The 25,787-nt window shown below is 43.1% G+C and overlaps 1 protein-coding gene across 3 annotated transcripts in view; it reads right to left on the bottom strand.

Annotated features, from left to right (window-relative positions):
* Positions 1-24,698, bottom strand: part of ankfn1 (ankyrin repeat and fibronectin type III domain containing 1) — a 61,692-nt gene extending 36,994 nt beyond the window's left edge. For 2 of the 3 annotated variants that reach the window (XM_047608997.1, XM_047608998.1), the window contains exons 1-5: positions 24,363-24,697; positions 22,863-22,990; positions 22,452-22,688; positions 19,831-20,051; positions 15,232-15,515 (exon numbers count right to left, since the gene is read on the bottom strand). In XM_047608997.1, coding sequence (XP_047464953.1) covers positions 15,232-15,515; positions 19,831-20,051; positions 22,452-22,688; positions 22,863-22,978 — 858 coding nt within the window. In that variant the 5' untranslated portion in view covers positions 22,979-22,990; positions 24,363-24,697. Of the gene's footprint in view, positions 1-15,231; positions 15,516-19,830; positions 20,052-22,451; positions 22,689-22,862; positions 22,991-24,362 lie in introns of all 3 variants that reach the window. The other variant, XM_047608999.1, reaches the window with a different exon arrangement.
* Positions 24,699-25,787: the final 1,089 nt, after the last annotated feature.

Genomic DNA, 25,787 nt, shown 5'->3' with positions numbered 1-25,787 from the left:
GAGATGATTTTAGTTCAAAATAAATGAAAAAAACTAGACTTATACATGTCTGACTTTTTGTTGCTATTTTCCCGTTGTACTGAACCGTGACTAACCCCTATTAATGACACATTAACACCGACTCCTTTAAACACACAGATACGTTTAATGTGGGATTTACTCATTGTCACCGTGACCTCGATCGGTTTGAAGATGTGGGGAAAAAAAACAAACCAAAAACCTCCAGGAAGAAGAGAACGATGACAGAACCTTCTCAGGGCTTCATCATATTCACAGATCTCAGTTCTGTTCAAACGTAAATGTTTCCTGGATGAAGATAAAGTTGAATAGATGTTATGGGACGTGTTGATAGATCACGTCTGACCTGAAAGCTCTGAATGAGCAGGTTTAAACATTAGCAGCTCGTCCTGGAGGAGGCTGTGTTTGCTCAGACACGTGAAGCGTGAAGGCCTCTGGATGGGGGGGGGGGGGGTGCGTTTGATTTCGATGGAGAGGTCGGCTGAGTTTGAGGAGTGTGGGGGTGGAAATATTCCGTCGCCGTGACAACCAGAGAGGACGCTGCGAGGGGGAAATTGGAATCTGTACACGAGTCTCCGTGGTCTCGTCCACCAGCACCAGCTCCTGAGATGCACAACGTTCCCTCCTCTACTGCGTTTAAAGACAAACACACGTCCATGTTTAGTCCACGATGTCAAACCTCAGCTTCCTTCATCTGAGACGATACGTTCAGGATTAAACCCAAGACACGAACACACCACAGTCTCCAGTAACAAACTCTCAATGTAAAATCATTTACTTTCACCCCCAATACACTCAGACTAACATGAAATTAGCTTTTAACTTAATATCTCTTTGCACTAATGCAATTAATGCATTTTGTACATGGTCCCTGAAAGAAATAAAGTAAAATAAATCGTTACTCGACCTGGAAACAGATCTACAAGGATCCTTAAAGTGTTTCTGTCCATTTCCTCATAAAAATTACCCAAAAACATCCTAAAAGTGGGTGAAGAGAAACCAGTCAAACACGTGGAACTCAGCTATTATACTGGACTGAGCGTGTGCTGACTTTGACTTGTTCCTAAACATTCATCTGGTTCTTCTGGAGAACCACTGGTGTTCTTGGGCTCCTTGTCTTCCTCCATGACCCAGTTTCTCTTCACATTCAGCTCATGGACTCATGTCCTGACATTTTCTTTCAGAGTTCACTGGTAGAATTCACAGTTCATTGGTCCATCAATGATGAGCAGATGCAGCAGAACAGGCCCAAACCAGGACATTAGCGCCCCCATGTGTCATGGAGGGATGAGGTTCTGATGCTGGAATGCAGTGTTGGTTCATCTCCAAACATTTAAACCAAACTATTCTACTCTGGTCTCATCTGTCCACTAAACATTGTCCCGACAGTCTTGTGGCTCGTCCACATGATGTGAATGAAACAGCAGAAAATGAGCTGGACTTTATCTCGGTGCAGATCCAGAGTTGAGCCACTCGTGAGCTGAGGGGGGAGGACGCGGTGTCTCTGTTTCTGAATGTGATGAGTGCAGCAGCAGGACGTGCTGCGGTGAAGATGAGTATTTTGCCTCCCGTCGGCCTTAAGATGAGATGATCACTCCACAGAGAGGAATCTGTTGACAACCAACAGCAACAGCACAACAACAGGAAGCAGCATCAGCTTCGAGGTAACACCATCACCACTCTGGTGTTTCCATGGACATGAGGAGGTTCAAACATCCTTTCTTACGTTTGCACATGTAAACAACATGTCCTGCCGTCAGTAAACCCTCATTGGGTTCACTCCCTGATCATCCATTCAGAGACGAGCAGACAGAAAACAGATCACATCAGTCTGATCACAGCTTTAACCACACGACTTCACACCTGCTGTTAAAACTGATCACGTCAATAACTTCTTCTGTCTTCAGCTCGTGGAGCTCAAACAATTTTCTGACTTCAGCGTTGAAAGAAAATGAGTGAATTTTTAAAGAACCGCTGAACTGTTAATGACGTATATTTATATATGTGCCACAGTAAAATGACTGTATTGTGATTTACAGTAATCTCATGTATTACTGTGAATGAAATGACGTCTAGACACTAGAGCCAGAAAGAACTCGTTAACATTAATTAATTAATGAAGCGTCTGCAGCAGAACGACTGTGAACGCGTCTCAGTTTGTACAAGTAGCGTTAGCGTTAGCACCAGCTGATCCGGTAGTGACAGGCAGCAGAACCAACCCATAAAGATGGAAGACGCTAAACAGCACGTTGGTCCTCTCCATGGGACATTTGAGGACAAAGAAACCAAGAGGGACCAGTGGAGACACATAAAGTATCATCACATCTGCAGGAGGAGTTTTCTTTCCAGCTTCAAACAGCACATGAACCAAGCCAAGCATACGTTAGTCGGGGATTCTGCTAGCACTTGGGCTAACGCGGCTAACAGCTGGAGACAAACCAAGACAAACCAAGACAAAGACAAGCTGCCAATGCTGCTGCTAATATGTGTCCACTCCTGCAGCCACTGTTCACTGGGAGAGACTGTTCTCAATAAGAAGCGTCAGCTCTCCTCTGGTTGGACAATGTCCACAAGTTAGTTTGCCTCCGTAGCAACAGGGACACATTCATGTGGACACATGGTGGACAAAGAAAGGCACAAAAAGTTGTTGAGTTGATGAAACTTTTGAAGGTTTTTAATGGGATGTAACGATTCGTATTAACAACGATTTGATTCAGGATTCGTGGCTGATACGATTCAAAGACGATTTTGGTTCATTTAGATCGATACGATCCGAAACGATTCAGTGACTTTAAATCAATTCAGGAACTTTTTTCATTTAGGAGTCGGGCCACCAACAGATAGGTAACCTGCTCAGTATCTACTCTTTGTGGTTCTTAATCTACCGGTTACTGTCACTTTGTAAACTTCCTTGAGTGTCTCGATCAGCTGGACGACGCTCGGTTTATCAATAAAGAACCAGGTTATTATGGGACAGAAGTTCAACACCACGTGTCTGTTTCTGTTCATTATCTCCTCTTTTGAGCGCTGACGTTCTCGCTACACGTTGATCTGTTTATCACATGATGGTGGCGACCGACGCTGCACCATAAATTATCCGACATTTCATCGAGTTGTTGTCTTTTTGCTCAGGTCACTGTGTGTCTGGTGGGACGAGCCAGAAGCTAACACATATTTGTATAACGGTGTTTTCAGTATATAAAACTAATTTATAAATTTAGTTTGTCCAGTTTTACAGTGTTTCTAAAGTAAATACTCTGACTGTTTAATCCAACGCGTTATTTCCTGGTATCGATACAATCGATTGAATACATCTTAAATGGATATTAGATCGATGTATGTCGTCAGAAAAGCCAACTTGCTGAGCACAGATCGATGTAGTTGGATGTAGGACAATAAATCGATTCATGGATGTAGTGGATGAGTCGTTACACCTCTAGTGTTTCATCAACACGTTCAGTGCAGATTTATTCTCTTCTTCCTGGAGTCTGTTTGCGATTAAACACTGAAACACCCTCAATAGAGACGAAACATGACGGAGATTTAATCTAAATGAATCCACATTGATCCACATCAACGCTTTGGGCTGAACGACAAACATGGAGCTAGAAAATGAAACCAGGAAACTTCTTTACGTCGTGTAAAACGTGACCAAGTTCCTCCTGGATTCCTTCCCAGAGCTGCTTCACCCTCCGACTCCCTGACGGAGTTTAACAGCTGATCCGCCTCATCTTCTTTTATGAATGAGTGACACAAGTCGTTGGCTTCCTGAATCCACCAACTGGCCTCGTGTCTTTATTTCTGTCTCCGTTAATCACTCGTGCTTCATCTCTGACTCGTTCCCACTCCATCTGTCTACAGAAGCCTCACGGATCCAGACGGATCCTTCACAGAGGCCAAACAACACTATATCCATCATCCACATCATCTACTGCACCATTTAAATGTGTGTCAGTGAGACTTCTTTAACTTCATCGTTGGCTTTTTAATCTCAGACATTAGTTCTCACTTTGATCAGAGAAAAACAGGTTGTTGATTAACAACATTTAACATTTTCTCGAATGACAATCGGTCTTTTCCGTCTCTGAAGATTTCCAGTCACTGCAGATATTCTGGTTCATGTTCCCGTGTTCGTCTCCGCTGACCTGGTGCTGAATCCACCCTTCGTCACCACCGTCACCTCCACCCTCCACTCTGCTGGTATTTCTGTGAATGTCAAGACGTCCATCGAGCTCCCGTTCAGTCGCTCTGAGGCGCCGTCGAAGCTTTAATGTCGGCGTGGATTCAATAAATACCAGCAGGTCGTCAGACTGTGTCCTCACCTCATCTTCACACGTGAAAAGTCACTTCTCTTCTTAGAACAAAGATATATCAACCCTTTTTCATCCAATACACTTGAACTGTAGCTTCTTGCTGCCGCTCCATCTTCTCCCACATTCCCTCTGATTCCTGAACATCATCCTGAGATACTCGGACTCTATCATGGAACAGTTCTATGGACTCTAAGAATGTGAGTCTTCAAATATTCTTCTTCTTCTTCTGTTTCCATCGTGGTTGGCTGGAGTCACGGAGAAGAGAATGAACCAGAAGACGAGGAACCAGGATCTCAAATGAGCCTCCAGGGATTTTACTGGTTCTGTCTTTAAACCATCAGCACTAACAGGAGGAACATGAAGGATCTGTAACAGGTCTGTGAAGGTTCTCAGTCATAGTTTATCCAAAAAGTGTTTAATCCTGTAACATCCTCTGGGTCGTGTATATAACAGCAGCAGCTGAACCAATCACAGCTCTGCACACGAGTAGAAACAAACCAAAACAACTCAGCCGAATCCAACATTTTCTTATTTTCACTGTGTTCCAGCTTTGATTCCTCCAGAACTAAACCACTTAGAGAGATTCTGATTCTTTTCTTTGATAGAAACTTCAGAGTGTCGTCTTTCAGAAGAGACGCAGACCATGAATGAGCTCCCACATGTTCATGAACATCATTCGGTTACTTTGGATACGTCACAAAATAGACGAGACGTAACAGTAACCCACTGGCCTGTGTTGGGTCTATGGACCTGGGTTAAGTTTCAGGTAAAAATAAGGAACTCTGAAAGGTCAAAAACTATTTCAGAAGCCTCCAGTTTCCCTCCAGTCTCTTAGACGTGAGGAAGGTTCTCAGATGAAACGTCTTCTCTAAACTCTACGGGTCCAGCTGACGTTTCTAAACTGTTTCTGGAGATGATCAGAAATAGCTTCATTCCCATTAACGCTTCACAATCAGGACTGATCTGAACTAATATAACCTTCCCCACCACACACAGCCTGACCGCAGACAGCTGAGACCCCCCCCCCCCCCCCCCCCCACCCCACCACCCCCCCAACCCCCCCCCCCCCCCCCGCCTCACCACTTCACCTTGCTAATTTGAACAAGGCTTTTATTCTGAGATGGGTCAGAGGCTGCTCTGTAGCCGGCCTGTTGGCCTCTCCCCGGGTTAATTAGTGCAGCAATGCCAGCATTCATGGCCGGGCGGCGAGGGGGGGGGGGGCTGATCCGTCCCTGCTGGCACCTCTGAACGCTGCCTGGCTGGAGGGCTGGGTCGCCCACTGGGTGACTGACAGGATGACTGGCGTGGGCTCAGATTAACGCCTGGTTAACGCACCTTCAGACTTCACCCGTTCACAGACATCTTCATTCCCAAAACACTCTGACGAGACTTTTTAAATCCTCTGCTTATAAATCTGAGTCCGGACCAGGACAGAAACTCAAACTCTGACACCAGATCACGATTTAAAAACTCAGACGACAAAAGCAAAGATTCATGAAAGACGAGAAACTACAGGGAGGAGATGGAGGAGACACCGAGAACCTCTGGAACCACTGAGGGCGACAGACTGAGTTGTTCCCAAACTGAAATGCGTCTAAATGAATCTAATCAGCTTCCAGCCGTGCAGCCATGAAGCTTCTACTACAGCACACTGTGTGACACGCTCTAATGAATCCACAGATGATACGATGTCAAAATCAGAAAAATGAGAGCGTCAACATCTCATCACGTCAATGGTTCCAGTCGACATGTTGGTCAGAAACGATGAATTCTGGTTTATTTCCAGTTAAAGAGTCTAATGAGTCTCATAAAACAGCAGGTTTTTCTGCCTCCACAAGAAAAATGTCTTTAAAAACTCAAATGTCCTTAAACAAATCCGAACTTGACCTTCTGTACTGGTCTGGTCCAGGTCTAGTCCAGGTCCAGGTCTGGTCCAGGACTGGTCCAGGTCTGGTCCAGGTCCAGGTCTGGTCCAGGACTGGTCCAGGTCTGGTCCAGGTCTGGTCCAGATCTGGTCTAGTCCTGGTCCAGGTCTAGTCCAGGTCTAGTCCAGGTCTGGTCCAGGTCTGGTTCAGGTCTGGTCCAGGTCTGGTCCAGGTCTGGTCTAGTCCTGGTCCAGGTCTAGTCCTGGTCCAGGTCTGGATGAATGAGCAGGTTATTTTACTTTATATTTTATATTTACTACTGAAAACACTGAAAACAACAAGTGGATAAAATTAAAGCAACATTTCACATAATCCTGCTTCAACATAAGTGTTTTGACTTTTATTTCCAGTGTAAGCGATGAATTCCAGAGAGAATGTGGCGTCTAAAACTTCGTGTGGCGCGTCAAGTTCTTTAAAACTCATTTCATAACTACATCTCGCCGCGTCGTGTGCTACAGGTCAGTATTCAACAATGCCACATTTAGTCCTAGAGGAACAATCTCAAACTATTTCTTTAGCACAAACACGTAAAAAAACAACAACGTGAAAATGTCATCGGGGCTTTTGGGAACTGCCGACGCCGCCGTTTATTATTTGTGACATTTTGTGGTGAATAAAACAACGACTGATTGACTAAAATAAAAAGTTTTGCTGGCTGCAGGTTTTCTGAGAGCTTCAGTCTGCAGCAGTAACACATCACGCAGCACTTGTTTATGCAGTCGTCTCATATCATGCAGACACACACTCTGGAGGTAAAGGGGTGGAGGAGGTGGAGGAGGTGGAGGAGGAGGTGGAGGGACCAATCATCCGTTCTGAGCCGTTGTTTTTTTAAGGGATTAGGCTTAATAGGATGGCAGGCTGAATTTATGGAGCTAATATTTCATGGTGGGTGATTCATGGAGGATTTGGTGCAGAGAAGCAGCTTAATGGATGCCTCAGAAAGACTCGCTTGACTCGCGGCCTGATGTGATTGGCCCCGCGGGAGCACGGCTGCTTAATGCACCACTGTGGAAGTGTTTGTGTACAAGGACGGCGAGCGGGGCCTGAGAAAAATGCAGCGAGTAAACAGGAGGCCAACACAAACCCTCCTTCACTGGGACTCTGTGCACGGGACATGTAGAGTGACGGTAAACATCACCTCATCTGTCACCACTAAACACACCAGCACCACCGCAAGACCAGCCGCCATTTATACAGGAACACGTTTAGAGATGTGCTTTATCGCAACAAAACCGGCCAATGTTTAATGTTCCTGGTGATTATCTCCAAACATTTACAGACTGAAGCTGAGACTGAAGCTGAAGCTGAGACTGAGACTGAAGCTGAGACTGAAGCTGAAGCTGAAGCTGAGACTGAGGCTGAAGCTGAGACTGACGAAGACTGAGTGAGCTGAAGCTGGACTGAGACTGACTGAAGCTGAGACTGAGCTGAACTGAAGCTAGACTGAAGCGTTGATACTGAAGCGCTGAGACGAGAAGCTGACAGACTGAAGCTGAAGCTAACTGAAGCTAGAGAAGCTGAGCTGAAGCTGAGACTGAGAGACTGAAGCTGAGACTAAAGCTGAGACTGAAGCTGAGACTGAAGCTGAGACTGAAGCTGAGACTAAAGCTGAGACTAAAGCTGAAGCTGAGACTGAAGCTGAGACTGAAGCTGAGACTGAAGCTGAAGCTGAGACTGAAGCTGAGACTGGGACTAAAGCTGAAGCTGAAGCTGAGACTGAGACTGAAGCTGAGACTGAGACTGAAGCTGAGACTGAGACTGAAGCTGAGACTGAAGCTGAGACTGAAGCTGAGACTGAAGCTGAAGCTGAGACTGAAGCTGAGACTGAGACTGAAGCTGAGACTGAAGCTGAAGCTGAGACTGAAGCTGAGATGAGGACTAAAGCGAGACTGAGCTGAGAAGCTGAGCGACTGAGACTGAAGCTGAGACTGAAGCCAAAGAGACTGAAGCTGAGACTGAACGAGACTAAAGCTGAAAGCTGAAGCTGAAGCTGAGACTGAGACTGAAGCTGAGACTGAGACTGAAGCTGAGTCTGAAGCTGAGACTGAGACTGAGACTGAAGCTGAGACTGAAGCTGAAGCTGAGACTGAGACCGAAGCTGAAGCTGAAGCTGAGACTGAAGCTGAGACTGAAGCTGAAGCTGAAGCTGAGACTGAAGCTGAGACTGAAGCTGAAGCTGAGACTGAAGCTGAGACTGAGACTGAAGCTGAGACTGAAGCTGAAGCTGAGACTGAAGCTGAGACTGAAGCTGAGACTAAAGCTGAGACTGAAGCTGAGACTGAAGCTGAGACTGAGACTAAAGCTGAAGCTGAAGCTGAAGCTGAGACTGAAGCTGAGACTGAGACTGAAGCTGAGTCTGAAGCTGAGACTGAGACTGAGACTGAAGCTGAGACTGAAGCTGAAGCTGAGACTGAGACTGAGACCGAAGCTGAAGCTGAAGCTGAAGCTGAGACTGAAGCTGAGACTGAGACTGAAGCTGAGACTGAAGCTGAGACTGAAGCTGAAGCTGAGACTGAAGCTGAGACTGAAGCTGAAGCTGAAGCTGAGACTGAAGCTGAGACTGAAGCTTAAGCTGAGACTGAAGCTGAGACTGAAGCTGAGACTGAAGCTTAAGCTGAGACTGAGACTGAAGCTGAGACTGAAGCTGAGACTGAAGCTTAAGCTGAGACTGAGACTGAAGCTGAGACTGAAGCTGAAGATGAAGCTGAGACTGAAGCTGGTGCTGCAGGTTTCCTGATGTGATTCAATATCAGTTCGCTTCAAATATTTCAGTTTCAAACTATTTAACTTAAATCTAACGTTGTCAGCGGTTCCAGAGGTTTGTGGTTTCTCCTGAAACGTCTCCTTCTACTTTCACATCTTCACATCTGATTCTTCAGACTGAACCAACATCTGGCTCCAAAACTCATCCAGGAATTCACCAACCGAACGATGTCAGAGTCTCATAATGAACAGATGAAACTCTGACTGCACCAAATCAACATGGAATCCTACAGGTGAACCTCTCTCACCTAATAATGGCTTATTTTCACATCAATGAAACATTTCTGCTTCTTCGTCTACTCTCTTTGCAGAAATGTAGAAAGTTTACAGCAGCTGATACTCAAATATCCTCACACAGAACTCAGCTGGATCTGATGCACATTCAGTACAGAAATATCTTTCTGTACTTTTTAAATCCATCATGTACATAAACCCGTCTACGTCAGATTTCTACCGAGTGGATCAAATACTCGGCCTCATGTGTTAGTGAATGTGCTGTTACAGCAGCAGTTCCACCTAAAGACAAATATTCCCCGGGTTTGATTCTGGTTCAGTCGTCTCGTCTCTTCACTCGTTTCAGCTCGTTTGTTTCAGATTTCTTCTGCTTCTTTGTTTTTATGCTTCAGGGGAAAATGATCCGCGACTAAAACATTTGTGGTTGTGTTTTCTTGGCGCGGCGTCGCCTACAGTTCATGCTCCTGTGTTGAGCTGAGACAGAACAGGAGCTGTGATTGGTCTAATAATAGTTCTGGATGAGTAAAGAAAGGAAAACTGAGCAGGTACAGAAATCTGTACGACTCGTGTTTGGTCAAGGTTTCAGTCGACATAGTTTAAAGTTAAATTAAAACTAAGCTGAAGCGGAACCTTCACTACTTCATGACTTAAATCATTGATCGGGTTGAGGTCACTTAATGTCCTTCATGTTCTCGTGTCTCTTCTCCTCTGTATCATAGATAGATAGAAACTTTATCCATTGATCCCTGACATTAAAACCACAGAACTCAGCGACGCATCCAGACTCAGATCATCTCCGACTCTGAGGCTGGTTCCATCACCTGGATAAATCCTCCAGCCAATCAGACACATCTGAACCAATCACATGACGTCTATGACTGCTGTTACTCTTCTGACATCACATGAAGCCCCGCCCCCAACCAATCTGATTGGCCCTCAGATCTTTGCAGAGCAGAATCATTATATTACCAGTTTGTAGCCACTTTAATTCCCATTCCACACTGAATATACAGAATATTTCTATTTTGTCTTTTTTCTTTCAAATTTGATCGTTTTTATTGTTTCTTGTGTATAATCTTGTCAAATTAATTCTGCACGACTATGAGAAGGAAATTCCTCATACGTGTGAAGAATAAACTCGTCTTATGTCTTATCGGTTCCAAACAGAGACTCCAGGTGAAGTTTTTGTGGATGAGGCTCCAGGACAGAAAACACAAGGAATTCATTTTTCTGATTGGTGGATGTTTATTCTGAGCAGAAGACGCCTCAGGGTGAAATTTAAGACTTTTTAAGACCATTATGAAGCACAAAAAATAAGGAAAATTACTTCCACTGAATAAAAAGTGAATGAATCGGTAAATGGACGTAAAAATTTAAGATTTCACTTAATGTAATTTAAGACCTACAATTCAAAATGTGCTCATGTTTAAGACTTTTTAAGGCCTTAACGTGAGATCATCAAATCAGAGTGAATCTGAGACTATTTTAGACTCTGCGCTGGGAACCGAGCCGATGATAATCAGCTGATGGTGGAAGTTCTGGCTGGCGATGGAGATAAAAGCTGTTGGCTGGAGCAGGGTCACCTCTCCACTCTGTCTCCACCTTTTACAGACGAATCATCACAGGACGCCTGATTAAATTCTCACAGCTCTTCTCAGACTTTCCACTCCACATCTAAAAGCTCCACTCAGAGTTATTTCTTCTCAGGGAGCCACAGCGCCCCCTGCTGGAAGCTCATTTCTTCCAGCTTATCCATGAAAAACAAGGAAATAAAGTGAAAATTGAGATTTCTTTTTGGACTATTTTGGACTACTATGTCTCATTTGAATTTTGTGCTCAGACTCAGTGATGCTAATGTTAGCTGGCTGTCAATGTTCTTTAGTTTAATGTTAGCTGGCTGGTGCTAATGTTCTTTAGTTTAATGTTAGCTGGCTGGTGCTAATGTTCTTTAGTTTAATGTTAGCTGGTTGGTGTCATGTTCTTTAGCTTAATGTTAGCTGGCTGGTGCTAATGTTCTTTAGTTTAATGTTAGCTGGCTGGTGCTAATGTTCTTTAGTTTAATGTTAGCTGGCTGGTGCTAATGTTCTTTAGTTTAATGTTAGCTGGTTGGTGTCATGTTCTTTAGCTTAATGTTAGCTGGCTGGTGCTAATGTTTGTGTTGCGGGTGTGCAATGTTCTTTACGTTTAATGTTAGCTGGTGTCTGTTTTGCTAATGTTAGCTGGTGGGCTAATCTTTAGTTTAATGTTAGCTGGCTGGTGCTAATGTTCTTTAGTTTAATGTTAGCTGGCTGGTGCTAATGTTCTTTAGCTTAATGTTAGCTGGTTGGTGTCATGTTAGCTGGTTTGGGCTAACATTAGCTGGGTCGGGGCTAATGTTGGGTGGTTCGGGTTAGTGTTCTTTACTTTAATGTTAGCTAGTTTGGGGCTAACGTTAGCTGGTTTGGGGCTAATGTTAGCTGGATTGAACTAACATTAGCTGTGTTAGGGCTAATATTAGCTGGTTCAGGCTAATGTTTGCTGGTTTAGACTAAAGTTAGCTGGTCTGTGCTAATGTTTGCTGGTTTGGGTTTAAGTTCTTTACTTTAATGTTAGCTCCTTTGGGGCTAATGTTAGCTGGTTTGGACTAAAGTTAGCTGGTCTGGGCTAAAGTTAGCTGGTTTGACTAACGTTAGCTGGTTTGGGGCTAATGTTGCTGGTTCGGGTTAATGTTGAACACAGAATAGCTCAGAAAGTGGATTCTTGAAACCCAGCCCGAGTTTATTACATGATACATAGTTTTAATGAATATTTAATTAATCAAAGACATGAATAACATGACACATATCTGGAATCTGGACCAGTCAAACCTTTAAGACTCAACGCAAACAGAGGCTGAAAGCAAACAGTCCTGCAACCATTGACTTATGTCTGGTTGGATCTATTGTCCTGTTCCATGTCTCATCATGTTTTATTCCATCTGTCTGAGGACTGAGGACGCTAACTAGCATTGTTGCTATAACTCAGCACATTTATGTCTATTGCTGCCTGAAAAGATGTTCATTAATGTGCATTAACGTCCCTGTGAAATAAAAATAAAATGGGTTCCTGGTTGGTGATGTTTGTGAGCAGCGTTTGGTGAAATATGTGACTGTAATAACGGACTCTGGTCCGTGGTTTCCCAGAAAGCAGGTGGAGAACACTGGGATTGTATTAGTTTAGGGACGGGACGGGACGGGGGGGTGATAATGAGCTGAGTGCTGTAGTGATGCATAATGCAACGCTCATCCTCCTCTTCCTCCTCTTCCTCCTCACCACCTGCTACGCTCAAACTTTCCACCAAAAAAAAAGAAAGAAAGAAAACAACAAAGAAAACAAAGGCAGCGGTGATGAGGTTTTTTACGACCTGGAGGATTTTCCATCATCTGAAGAGGAACGAGATGTTTGTGTCTCTGTGCCGTCGGCCGGCTGCCTGCGTTACCTGGGAATCTTTTATTTACCGAAAGAGACGGAGTCAGAGGACAGAGGCTCTAAAAAAACACGAGACGATTAAAACTAATAAACTAACTCTGTGTTTCAGACTAAAACGTGACACTAACAGAGAGAGAGCGATAAATTAGACTGTTTTCAGTGTGTTTTTGTGGAACTCATATCAAACTCTGTCCAGCTTTAAAACAGATAACTACATGTTATTACTGCTTATTATTAATATTATTAATACACATTATTACTGCATATTATTACTTATTATTAATATATATTATTACTACATGTTATTACATATTATTACTACATGTTATTATTGCATATTATTAATATATATTATTAATACATATTATTAATACATGTTATTACTGCATATTATTAATATTATTAATACATATTATTAATACATGTTATTACTGCATATTATTACATGTTAGTACTGCTTATTATTATTGCATATTATTACATATTATTAATACATATTACTACTGCATATTATAACATGTTATTACTATATGTTATTACTGGATATTATTACATATTATTAATATATATTATTACTCCATGTTACTATTGCATCTGACTATTATTCCTTTGGATATATATATATATATATGCTTCCGTCTCTATTTCTTGTTCATATGCTAATTCTGTTAATATTTTGCCCATTTTTATTTTAATCTTATTTTATTTTGTTTTTCTTTGTACTTGTGGATCTTAACAATGTTTGTTCTATGCAACTAAGCTACTGTGAAGTTATTTCCTTCTACTGACACATGTCAACTCATTAGTCCTCGTTAGCTGATTTGGGCTAATGTTAGCTGATTTGGGCTAACGTTAGCTGGTTGGAGCTAACGTTAGCTGGTTAGGGCTAATGTCGGTTGGAGCTAATGTTAGCAATGTGGATTTAACACGTTAATTAGCGATGATAATGATTAATTAATTAGAAAAAATGCATTTAATTGCAGTTTGCATTCAAAACAACGCAGAAAGTTTGTGGCTGATACAACGATTACACTGATGCACAAGTCAGATGAAAGTGTTGCTAGGACTGATGAAAGGCTAATTTCACTTCAAGGAACTACCGGATAGTTTTGTGCAAATTGTGCAAAACATTGTGTGAGAAGAAGCTGCAGTAGTAACGTAGTATTTCCCCCCTCAGAACATAAGCACTTGGTTTCTCTGTGAAAAGCTTCTGATTGAAGGCGTCCAGTGAATCACCTGCAACATGAGCGTGTAACTGGAGAGGTTCACCAGGGCCGGGTTAGAAAGGATGTGAAGACAAAGAGTTTAACCCGAGAGGCTCAGTCCATAACGCAACCAGTCACAGACACACAAGGACAAACATATAACTCTGGTCTCCAGGATAATAAACCAAATAGAAATAGAAACACGTCGGACACGTGTTCTCGCTGCAGATGTTTCATTCTGACCAACGTCCTCCAACTAAGGAACGTTGTTCAGCTTCAGCTGTTCCTATGATGGCAGCTTGTAGCATCGGTAGCTTTCATATGAGTTACCTAGGCAACCAGAGTCCATGTCAGCTGTGTTATTTAGGCTAATGTTAGCTGGTTTAGGCTAAGACACAAGACGTTGTTTTATATGGGAAACGTCTTTGTCACAGTAGTGAAGAATTTGAATAAATAAAAATATATAGAAGAAACAAAACAAATTGAACAAATTGAATACAATTATAATAAAAATATACAAAAATAACACTATGAGAAATATATGTAGAGAGAAGCAAACTTTTAAAACATTCTGCATGTGCAGTGTGGTGGTGATTCAAATGCTAACGTTGGTCGATAGTTGCTGAGACTATAAGATGGTTACATTTATTATGATGTTAGCTACTTTATTTAGGCTATTGTTAGCTGGTTTAGGCTAATGCTATTTAGGCTACTGTTAGCTGGTTTAGGCTAATGCTATTTAGGCTACTGTTAGCTGGTTTAGGCTAATGTTAGCTGGTTTAGGCTAATGCTAGCTGGTTGGCATGTTAAACTGAGGAAGTGCTAACTCTGTTTATACACTAGAGATAAACTCCAGAACATGATGCTGCGGCCTCCATGCTTCACCATGGACTCTGTGTGTAAATATACAGGGTTACCTAGGCAACCAGGGCATTAACCAGTTAATGTTAACAAAAACCAGTAAAAACACAAAACTCCAGAACAGATGACAACATTGCGTTTAGTTTGAAGTTAAATTTTGTCCAAACTGAAATATTTTACAATTAATTTACAGCGAATCAAATCGTGACACGCGGCCAAATTAGTTATTATAGAGATTCATGATATTCACTTATTTATTACCAGCGTTTTCCATTTTAGTTTTACAGCTTTCCACTGAGGATCTTTGTCGGCCTTCAGGTTTCAGTAAACAACAGGTTCCTCAAAAACTAAAAAGGTGTTGTCTGATATTTGGGCTGAGACGGCACATTGTGAATAAATAAATAAATAAATAAATAAATAAATAAATAGATAAATAAATAAATAGATAAATGGGGTCAGACTCACGTGGAGGTTGCGGAGCTTCTTCCTTCCTCTCTCCAGTCGGTCGTCAGCCGAAACCGTCTTCCTCAAAGGCGCCCGGTCCACGGCCCACGCCGGCGAAGCTCCGCCCAGATCAGCCAGGGGGGGCCTCCTCACACCTCCTCTGTATCCGCCTCCCCCGCCTCCTCTCCCTCCTCCTCTCCCTCCTCCTCCTCCTCCTGTTGCTGCGGGTGATGGTGATGATGATGCTCTGCTCCCCCCAGACCCAGGAGATGGATCAGGTGACCAGAAGTCACGCTGCACCGAACCTGGTCACAAGAAACCAGAGACACCTGCAGTTACCCTACACCACTAAGGAAGGAAGGAGGGAGGAGGGAGGGAGGGAGGGAGGGAGGAGGGAGGGAGGGAAGGAGGAGGGAGGGAGGAAGGAAGGAAGGAAGGAGGGAGGGAAGAAGGGAGGGAGGGAGGGAGGGAGGGAGGATGGATATAAGGAAGGATATAAGGATGTAAGGATGTAAGGATGTAAGGATATAAGGATATAAGGATATGAGGATGTAAGGATATAAGGATATAAGGATGTAAGGATATAAGGATATGAGGATATGAGGATATAAGGATATAAGGATATAAGGATGTAAGGATATGAGGTTATGAGGATATGAGGATATGAGGATATAAGGATATAAGGATATAAGGATGTGAGGATATAAGGATATAAGGATGTAAGGATGTAAGGATATAAGGATGTAAGGATGTAAGGATATAAGGATGTAAGGATGTAAGGATGTAAGGATATAAGGATGTGAGGATATAAGGATATAAGGATGTAAGGATATAAGGATGTAAGGATATAAGGGTGTAAGGATATAAGGGTGTAAGGATATAAGGATGTAAGGATGTAAGGATGTAAGGATATAAGGGTGTAAGGATATAAGGGTGTAAGGATATAAGGGTGTAAGGATGGATAATAGGCTCCTTGTAGCTGTGGTTGTAGTAAGGATATGAGGATATGAGGATGTAAGGATGTAAGGATATAAGGATGTAAGGATGTAAGGATGTAAGGATGTAAGGATATAAGGATGTAAGGATGTAAGGATGTAAGGATGTAAGGATGGATAATAGGCTCCTTGCAGCTGTGGTTGTAGTAAGGATGTAAGGATATAAGGATGTAAGGATGGAGGATATAAGGATGTAAGGATGTAAGGATATAAGGATGTAAGGATGTAAGGATATGAGGATGTAAGGATGGGGGATATAAGGATGTAAGGATGTAAGGATGTAAGGATGGATAATAGGCTCCTTGTAGCTGTGGTTGTAGTAAGGATGTAAGGATATAAGGATATAAGGATGTAAGGATGTAAGGATATGAGGATGTAAGGATGTAAGGATGTAAGGATATGAGGATGTAAGGATGTAAGGATGTAAGGATGGATAATAGGCTCCTTGTAGCTGTGGTTGTAGTAAGGATGTAAGGATGTAAGGATGTGAGGATGTAAGGATGTGAGGATGTAAGGATGTAAGGATGGATAATAGGCTCCTTGTAGCTGTGGTTGTAGTAAGGATATGAGGATGTAAGGATGTAAGGATGTAAGGATGGATAATAGGCTCCTTGTAGCTGTGGTTGTAGTAAGGATATGAGGATGTAAGGATGTAAGGATGTAAGGATGTAAGGATATAAGGATGTAAGGATATAAGGATGTAAGGATGTAAGGATATGAGGATGTAAGGATGTAAGGATGTGAGGATGTAAGGATGTAAGGATGGATAATAGGCTCCTTGTAGCTGTGGTTGTAGTAAGGATGTAAGGATATGAGGATATGAGGATGTAAGGATGTAAGGATGTAAGGATATGAGGATGTAAGGATGTAAGGATGTAAGGATGTGAGGATGTAAGGATGTAAGGATGGATAATAGGCTCCTTGTAGCCTCTGGGTTCATGTTTCCATTCAGTGGAGCTGCTCATTAAACCTGGATGAGCAGATTCTCTGCGTGAGTCTGAATAGAAACGTCTGGTGTTTCTACCTGTTTTAAAGCTGTTGTGTAAATATTCACTTTATTTCAGATCATATTATTATAATATTTGTTCACAGAGAAGATTTCCCGTCTTTTTACCACAGACTGACATGGACGCAGGGAGAGAAACATCTGACTTCACATTTAAACATTTCTGTCCTGAAAGTAAATGACTGTGAACTGGAAATGATTACAGACGGTAGAGAAGGGAAATAAAACCTAATTAAACAGGTTTAATAACTAAAAATGAGGCAGAGAAATTAGATTCATTCATCAGGAAGCATTTCAGTGTTGTACTAGATTTAGTTCTAATTTGTAATAAATTCATCCAGCAGGGGAAGTCAGTTTGTGTGTGACTAAGCAGCAGCAGCGCCACCATGTGGTCAGCAGAATATTGTACCAGCTGCTGTCTCTGATGGATCAGAACCAGGGACACACGGATGGAGACTTGGGGACATGATCCAGATTTAGAACCAGGTGGAAAAACTCTGACATGATGAGATCTTTATTCATGACGTTAGTTAAGTTTGAGTCGGAGGTGAAGCTTCGTCTGAACCTAAAATCTATGTCAGAAGTGGGATTCGAACCCAAAGCGACCTGAACGCAGCACCTTAGTCCCAGTGTCCACATATGAGGACATTTTTTGTCCTGTTCGTAGGTGTTTAATAGTTTTAGGTTCTACTGATCCCAAACAAAGAGAAATGGAGAAATGAAAAATGCATCTCAGGGAGGTTGGTTTGCATGTGTCCTCTCACTAAACAGCTGATGATCAATACGTAGCAACATGTTCTGTTGTTTTAACTGTTTGTTCGTGTTTTATTGTTGTTGTTTTTTGTTGTATTGTGTATTGTGTATTGTGTTGACCCGTGGTGCTGCTGTCTTGGCCTCCTTGTAAAAGAGACTCTGAACGTCAGTGGGATTATTTCCTGGTTAAATAAAGGTTAAATAAAATAAATAAGTATAATTTACATTTCTTACGTCTTCTACCTTTGGTTCCGTAACTTATTCTGCATTTAATAACACTGAGCTGAGTCATGGAGTCATGGCTCCCCCTGCTGGACGGACTCAGACTGACTCTGTGTAAAGACAAACAATCTGGTCTTTACGCAACAGTTTCATCTCATCAACAGACGATCAGACCAGAAACACGACTAATCGAGACTAAAAGAAAACAGAAATAAGTAAGAAGCGATTTTCAATTTAAAACAATTCAACCGGAGACACTTCCTGGGCCCGTGTTCACTAGAGAATATATTATATTCTTTACGGTTTTATTCATCTTCTCAGATCATGACTCATGTTCCAGATACAGAAAGAACGAGTATAAGCGTAAAAGATTCCCTTTAAACAAGTTAAATATTTGAGGACATGTTCCTCAGCTCTAAACACTCTGACTGTTTCCTCTGAGGAAAACTAAGCAAGAAGTCAAAGTTACAGAGTCACAACCATTGAAGAAAGAAAAACCAGTGGCTGGACATGATAAAGGAAACATGGACGACGGAGAGAAGGACTCATGTGCTTCGTCTGAGGGAACATTTGTTAGAGAAAAGATGTCAGAAGTGGACATTTGATCCCGGAAAAGGCTGAAGACACTGACATGTTGCCTGTAAGCAGCGTTATGTGGAAGAGGTTCACTGGAAAAGGAAGAACATTGTATAAATGTATTTTCCCACAAGTTATGATGATGATGTTTCATATTTTGAGCAGAAACTATGTGTAATTGTATGACTTTAAAAACTCACTAGAGTCTGATAAAGCACCAGTGGTTCTGGGTTTGGTGTGAGATGATGCTCGGCTGTAATCTGTCCAACAGGAAGCTCATTATCATTCTCCAGGAGGGTGGAGCTACACAACACAAGGCCGACACAGGAAGTGAAGCCCCTGGACGATACAAACAAGAGCAGCAGCCAGAAACATCACGTCCACAACTTCACACCGAGCGTCTTCATCTAGAGACCAACGAAGCCCAGACCTCACGTCAACACCCCAGAGAACCAGGTCTCTACAGTCCGGGTTAGAGTCCAGGTGTGAATACGGATCACCTGTTCTTTAGTAATGAGAAACTGATCCTTCCTTTCCACCTGGTTCCTAAATCTGGATCATGTCCCCAAGTCTCCATCCATGTGTCCCTGGTTCTGGTCCATCAGAGACAGCAGCTGATACAATATTCTACTGACCACATGGTGGCGCTGTCATTCAGGAAGTCGTCTCTCACCTCAACCTGCAGCTGCATCGACATGAACTCGTTTTTGCTCCTTTCAGTTTCTTCTGGTTCTTTAAAAGCTGGTTGGCCCGTACGGGGGTCGTATCCATGACCGTGGTGTTATTAGCACCACGCTCTGACCAGCTGAGCTAACCGGCCACATGAGGAGGTCACGACTCATCCAGAGACTCAAACCTGGAGGTCTGGGAGATGATCTGGTTCTCACCAACTCTAGTCTCTAGTTCTACTACCAGACTCTCGTCATGTGACCTCCAGGTGAAATAAACCTAAAGTCTGCACCAGACGTTTGGAGCTGAACACTTGGAGGAAACCTGAGAACCTTCACAGTCTCCTGGAGGTCTCGGTTTTCATGTGGAGGACCTGGTTTTTCAGGGTTCCTGTCTCACCTGCTGAGTTCCAGTGGAGTCCTCCAGGACTGGCCGCCAGCCGCCGCCGTTTCCTGACGGAGACGCCGCTCCGGGAGGCGGATTCTCCATCTGGAGTCCCTGAGCTCCGTCCTGAGGCTGGGACAGGGGTGGAGGAGAGGATGGGGAGGAGGGGCGTGGACAGAAAGGTCACCTCCTTCCCCAGGGCAGGTCTGAGGAAGGAGGACTCCTTCACCGAGGACCTGCAGAGAGTAAAGAGGAGGAAATCCATCACACCAGCACTGTGCCACTAGAAGCTCTGACTCTGTGGAGGCTTTTAAGAAACGCATTAAAACCCATTGTTATTCCTTTTAATAGCATGTAGTGTAGAGAGGAGAAGATTTCACCCTACAGGGACTTGGTTTTGGTTTATGTCAGATCTAATACAAATAACTACTAAAGATCTGACTTGGCTGAAAGCCCCAACACCAAACTGATCCAATTTAAAAACGCCAAGATCGACCCTGATTTCAGGACATCCCTAAAATATCGTTTTCATTGCTCATAAATAAAGTAAAGATGATCTTCTTTCGTCTAAAGAGCTTCCTCTCGTGGAAGCCATGAACCATGAACCAAGTTTTATGAGTTCAGTGAGTTAAATGAAGACCTGCTGGGAAAGATTCCTGATTAATCCAGCGGTTACCCTGCCACCGTACATGTCCAGGTACCTGGCCTCCGACACCACGTAGCTGCGACTCCGCCATGTTCCTCTGACCTGACGACTTCCCTTCTTCCTTCCAAACACAAAGTCCAGAAGCTGAGCCCAACTCAGCATCTCTGACCCAACACCAGCACCAGAACGATGCCTGACCACCACTGAAGGACACAACTTGACTTGATCCAAGAAGGAAACATAACCACACATGACTGAACCGGAGGTCAGTCATGTGTTCAATACCCTACGGGGTGTTAGCTTACTTCACTGTGTGTCGGTGTGTGTTTGCGTTATCGCAGTTTATCTGGAGGACGTCTTTGTGTTAGATGAAAGCAGAGCTAGAAGCAGATATGACTCTGGAGGGCTCAGATTAATCCTCCCAGAGACCAGCGTCCTGGTTGGTTGGGTCCAGACTGAAACCATGACACGATTACTGGATCCTTTACCAGCAGAGTTACAAATAAATGATGATGTGGTTCTGTTGAGTGTCAGAACCACCAGGTCTGAGGCCACGGACCCAAAGAGTCGACTGCATCGGATGTATGCAAAGAAAACATTGTGAGGGGTTGTGGTAGCGCAGCCAGATACAACACAAGCAACTTAATAAAGTACCTTTAAAAAGCTGAACAAAGCCAAAGAGACAAACAACATGAGGCAGCACAATTATAAATAAACTTCTGATGTTCAACAGGGATCAGATCCTCTAGGATCTGTAAGAACCTTCCATCTCTGCAACACACGTCCTTATAATAGCAGCACATTTTTCCTTCTGTAAACAGTGTTTCCCCACAGACTTCCAGCAGGGTCTTGGCTTATCTCCCCCCCACGTAACGACCATCAGCACGGAGCCAGACGAGCTCTTTATGAGCTACAACAAGCTGAGGAACAATGAGTCTGCAAAACGAGAGGGACGAGACTGAGTCTGTCAGACCTTCCATCAACATCCTGATCTGGTCTCTAGGGTCCAGGTCAGAGTCCAGGTTAGAGTCCAGGTTAGAGTCCAGGTTAGAGTCCAGGCGTGAACACTGATCTGGTCTCTAGGGTCCAGGTTAGAGTCCAGGTTAGAGTCCAGGTTAGAGTCCAGGTGTGAACACTGATCTGGTCTCTAGTAACGGCACCAGTGCTGATGCTAACAGTAGTAACCAGACTAACCTGGCTGCTTCATTCAGTGAGTTTTTAACTAGACTTAGACATAGACAGACTTTAATGACCCACGAGGGAAATTACTTTGTCATAGAAGCTTCACAGCTTCGCCCCCTTTGCTCTATTCCTGAAACGTCACGTCAGTTTTTCACCTGCATGGATGGAAGTAAACCTTCAAAATGTCTAAGGACAAACATCTGTCTTCACCTCTAAAGATGCAGACTGGCCAACGTGCAACAAGTCAGGTAACACCTGGAATTAGATTCAACATCTGGCCGCGCACAGCATTTTATTAAAAGACCAGACTTGTCGTGTTTTTGCCTGACAGACCCACGCTGAGTTAGCAGCATGAGTTAGCAGCATGAGTTAGCATCCCCAGAGAGGAGCGTCTCTGCCCTGAGTCAATGAGTCGATGAGTCGATGAGTCCCGGTCCCACGTAAACCAGAAAAGGCTAAAAGTTAAAGTTGCTAGGTGTTTTTGAAACACTTAAAAATTGAAAATTGATGAAAAGTTCTGTAAAATGTTTTGGCATGTACGCTGTGTTCTGGATCGTTGCTGATTTTGATAGACTAGTATTTTAATGATGATAATAATGACAGTCTCAGTGGGGGCTACTCATCTACTCCAAGTTCAGTCTACTGAGAATTTACCGAAAAACGTTCAACAACTAATCTGAGAGAAGACAAAGAGCCCAAAGTTTAGATAATCACTCATGCTGAGCACTGACTGTTGCGTTTATGCTGAAATATGATCAGAAAGGTCTATGATCAGAAGCCCAGCCTGAAGCTCTGGGCCTGGTGTTACCCGAGCTCGGCCTCTCCCGGCTCGCTGCAGGTGGAGTGTCGGGAGTTGGAGGCCGGCGAGGAAGAGGACGAGATGGGAGCCGAGTTTAAGGAGTGGTTGGATGTGTGTGTGGAGGACGAGGTGGAGGAACAGGAGGAGGTGAAGTCCAGAGACCTGGGGCGCAGCAGCAGTGAAGAAGGCATGCACAGCCATGTTTCCAGGTCATTGAACTTGGAGTAGCTCAGCATCTCCAGGACACTGCAAGAAACAACAAGAAATAACACCATGATCAATACAAGATCTGAATTAAAAACACTGGATGGAGATAAATTAAAGCTGTCAAAGCTGAAGAAGCTCCATCCACATAATAGAGTAGGGAACCTTTTTTTTGGCCAGTCATTGTATGAAATAAAAAGGTAAAGCTAATCTTACCTCTCATCTCCCACTCCTGGGATGTCATCCTTCTCATCGGCGGGTTGGAAGATGCAGGAAGTCCTGGAGTCTCGCGGTGACAGCAAAACACAGGAATTATCTGAATCCACAGACATCTTGAGCCATATCTGAATATGAATGTGAAACAGGGACGGCTCAGATTAGGTCAATTCAAATCTATTCTAATCCATCAGTCTGTAAAGTACTAACACAGGCGTGTAGAACATGAAAAGTTCCTGGGTCTGTTTCAAGTCTAAAACCTTGAAAATCTGAATTTCCTGACAATTAGTTAGTAGAATGTTAGACTAGTTAGCTTGATAACTGTCTGCTACCATTAAGATAAGAGCTGGCAGGTGTCTCTTAGCACTGGCTTGTCAGTTAGCTTGCTGGAATGAATAATTCGCATGTTTATCCCTAGTCCTAGTTGGTACCATTGTCATCCTTAGCTAGTTGGCTAATTGTTAGGTAGCTGGTAGGATTAGCTTCTTAGTTAACCTTATGCTAGCTTGTAGATAAGTTGGTAGCCGATTGGGATCAAAATTTGCTAAGTTATCCAGCTGGCAATGTTTATAAATGTCAAACTGTTGGCACACTTTGTAGTCTAGCTGATAGTTATCTGCTAGCATTACCATTACCTTGTTAGCTTCTTAGCTCTTGACAAACAACATAGCTTGTTAAGTTCCCTAGCTGGCTGGCTAGCTAGTAATGGTAGTTTATAAATGCCATAACGCTGACACACTTTGTAAGCTATTTGCTAGCATTAGCAAAGTGGCTAAAAAATGACAGAGCTTCATCCGTAGCTAGGGTGACTAAACGTCCTATTTTTCACTGGCATGTCCTCTTTTTGAGACCTAAAACTGTAGCTAGTAAAATGAGCTTTTTAGGTAATTAACATAGCTCTTTGTTAAATTAATTAGCTGGTTGGCTTATTGTTATTTAACTGTTAAAATTGGCTTCTTAGCTTTACTAACAGTAGTTGTTTGTTAACAGTCAGGTGTTAAATTAATTGGCTAAATGGCTAATTGTTATTTAGCTGATAAATAGCGTTTTATTTGTTTTTTAAGTTAATTGTTAACTGTTAATTAGCTACTTGGATAATTGTTATGGAGCTGATGATAGCTCTTTGCTGGCAACTGTTACTTGTTAAGTTAATTAAATGGCTGTAAAGCCGGCAATGCTACTATACTGTTGGCACGCTTTGTAAGCTAGCCTGTGGCTATCCGCTAGCATTAGCTTGTCAGTTATCCAGTCAGATCATAGAAATCTGCTAGCATTAGCTTGTAGCACTAGAGCTACGGCTCGTTAACGTTACCCTAGGAGGGAGAGTACCGTTGCCATGGTAACCCGTGGTTTAACGCTACACGTTCATCGCTGACGTTAACTGCAGTTAATTTTCCAAATGAAAATAAATAGAGCTGAGTTTATTGTTATTTGTTCCTCGTTGTTGGGAGTTTTAAGAAACAAACAAACCCAGAAGTAGTAACGAACTTTTTTTTTTACCGTAAATCAGAACTTCTTCTTCTTCTTCTGCAACAAACTATGTCGCTTCCTCCTCCTCCTCCCCTTCTTCTTCTTCTTCTCCTTCTTCTCCTTCTCCTCCCAGAACTGAAACATCTGCTCAGGCTGGGCTCCTGTCTTTGTCCTGCCCCGTGTAAAACATCCCAAAATACAGGCGGCCGGGCCGGAGAGGATCACATTTCACCGCACTGACGCCCGGGAGGAAGGCAGCGAGGCAGGAAGAGCACATCTGGAGGAGGCCGAGCCCCAGCTCACCCTCCCACTCCCACTCCCACTAACTCCCACTCCACGGCCACGGGACAATTAGAAGGGAGGAGGAGGAGGAGGAGGAGGAGGAGGAGGGCTGCCCTAATCACTGCTTATCTGTTTATGTTTCCACTGAAGGAGGGAGGGGAAAAGACGACAAGCAAGAAGAAAGAATGAAGAAAAATGGAAAAAGATGGAAGGCAGAGGGAGAGGAAAGGAGAGGAGGAAAAGAAAAAGATGAGTTAGGGAATAAAACTAGTAAGAAAAAAAGAAAGATGACACAACAAAAGCAAAAGAGAAGTTGAAGAATGAAAGGAGATGAAGAACAGGATAGTGAATGAAAGAAAGAAGGAAGGAGAAAAGGAGGAAGGAAAGAGGAGGAACTGAAAGGATGGTAGTGATGTTCAGAACAAAGAGAATCAACACACTTTAGTTTATTCACAACAACAACAACAACAATAATGATGATGATGAAGGAAGTTTTCAGACACCAGGGAACACGTTGGTTCATCTTTCATCAGCTCGTCTCTTAGCAACAGACTTTGAACATAAACAGCTTTAATAAAAGAGTTGGTTCAGTCACCAGCTAAAATAAATCAGATAAAAACATGGAGGCGAGTGAGTTGGAGCGTTACTTCGATAAGTTCATCGCCAGCGTGAGTAAACGTGTGTCACTTTCTTCTGTTCTAGTTTAGTCTCACAACGTAAGACGTTTATTCATCCCACGTATGTACCGAAAAAGAATTTGATAAAAAAAAAAGTAGAAACGCTGAAAAATATATATAGAAAAATATAAATGAATCCTGCAGCAAACTCTCAGACACAGAACATGAAGTTTTCTCAGTGTAGATGTTTGAAACCCAAACTCTTCTCCTCTCAAGAATATATTTACTGTGTCATCCTTCTAAAACGACAGCTACCTCAGACTTAGACTTTGTACAACACATAGAGACAGTGTTTAGGGATAATAGATTATTTCATGAACCAAACAGGAAGCAGTTTGTTTGCCGGTGCCTTTATCTCAGTCTGGCCTGTGGCTGCAGGATTCACCGAGGACGAAGGAGGAAAACAAAGACCCTGGTGTCAAATCGTTCTTCCAGTTGCTGCCTGATGAGCTTCTGATGCTGGACGGGTCAAACTCGGAGGAAGAGTCGGGTACGA

Source organism: Mugil cephalus, chromosome 16 (genome assembly GCF_022458985.1).
Source record: "Mugil cephalus isolate CIBA_MC_2020 chromosome 16, CIBA_Mcephalus_1.1, whole genome shotgun sequence".
NCBI classification, from domain to species: Eukaryota; Metazoa; Chordata; class Actinopteri; order Mugiliformes; family Mugilidae; genus Mugil; species Mugil cephalus.
Note: the sequence above shows the minus strand (reverse complement) of the source record. Positions and strands in the feature narration are given on the sequence as shown.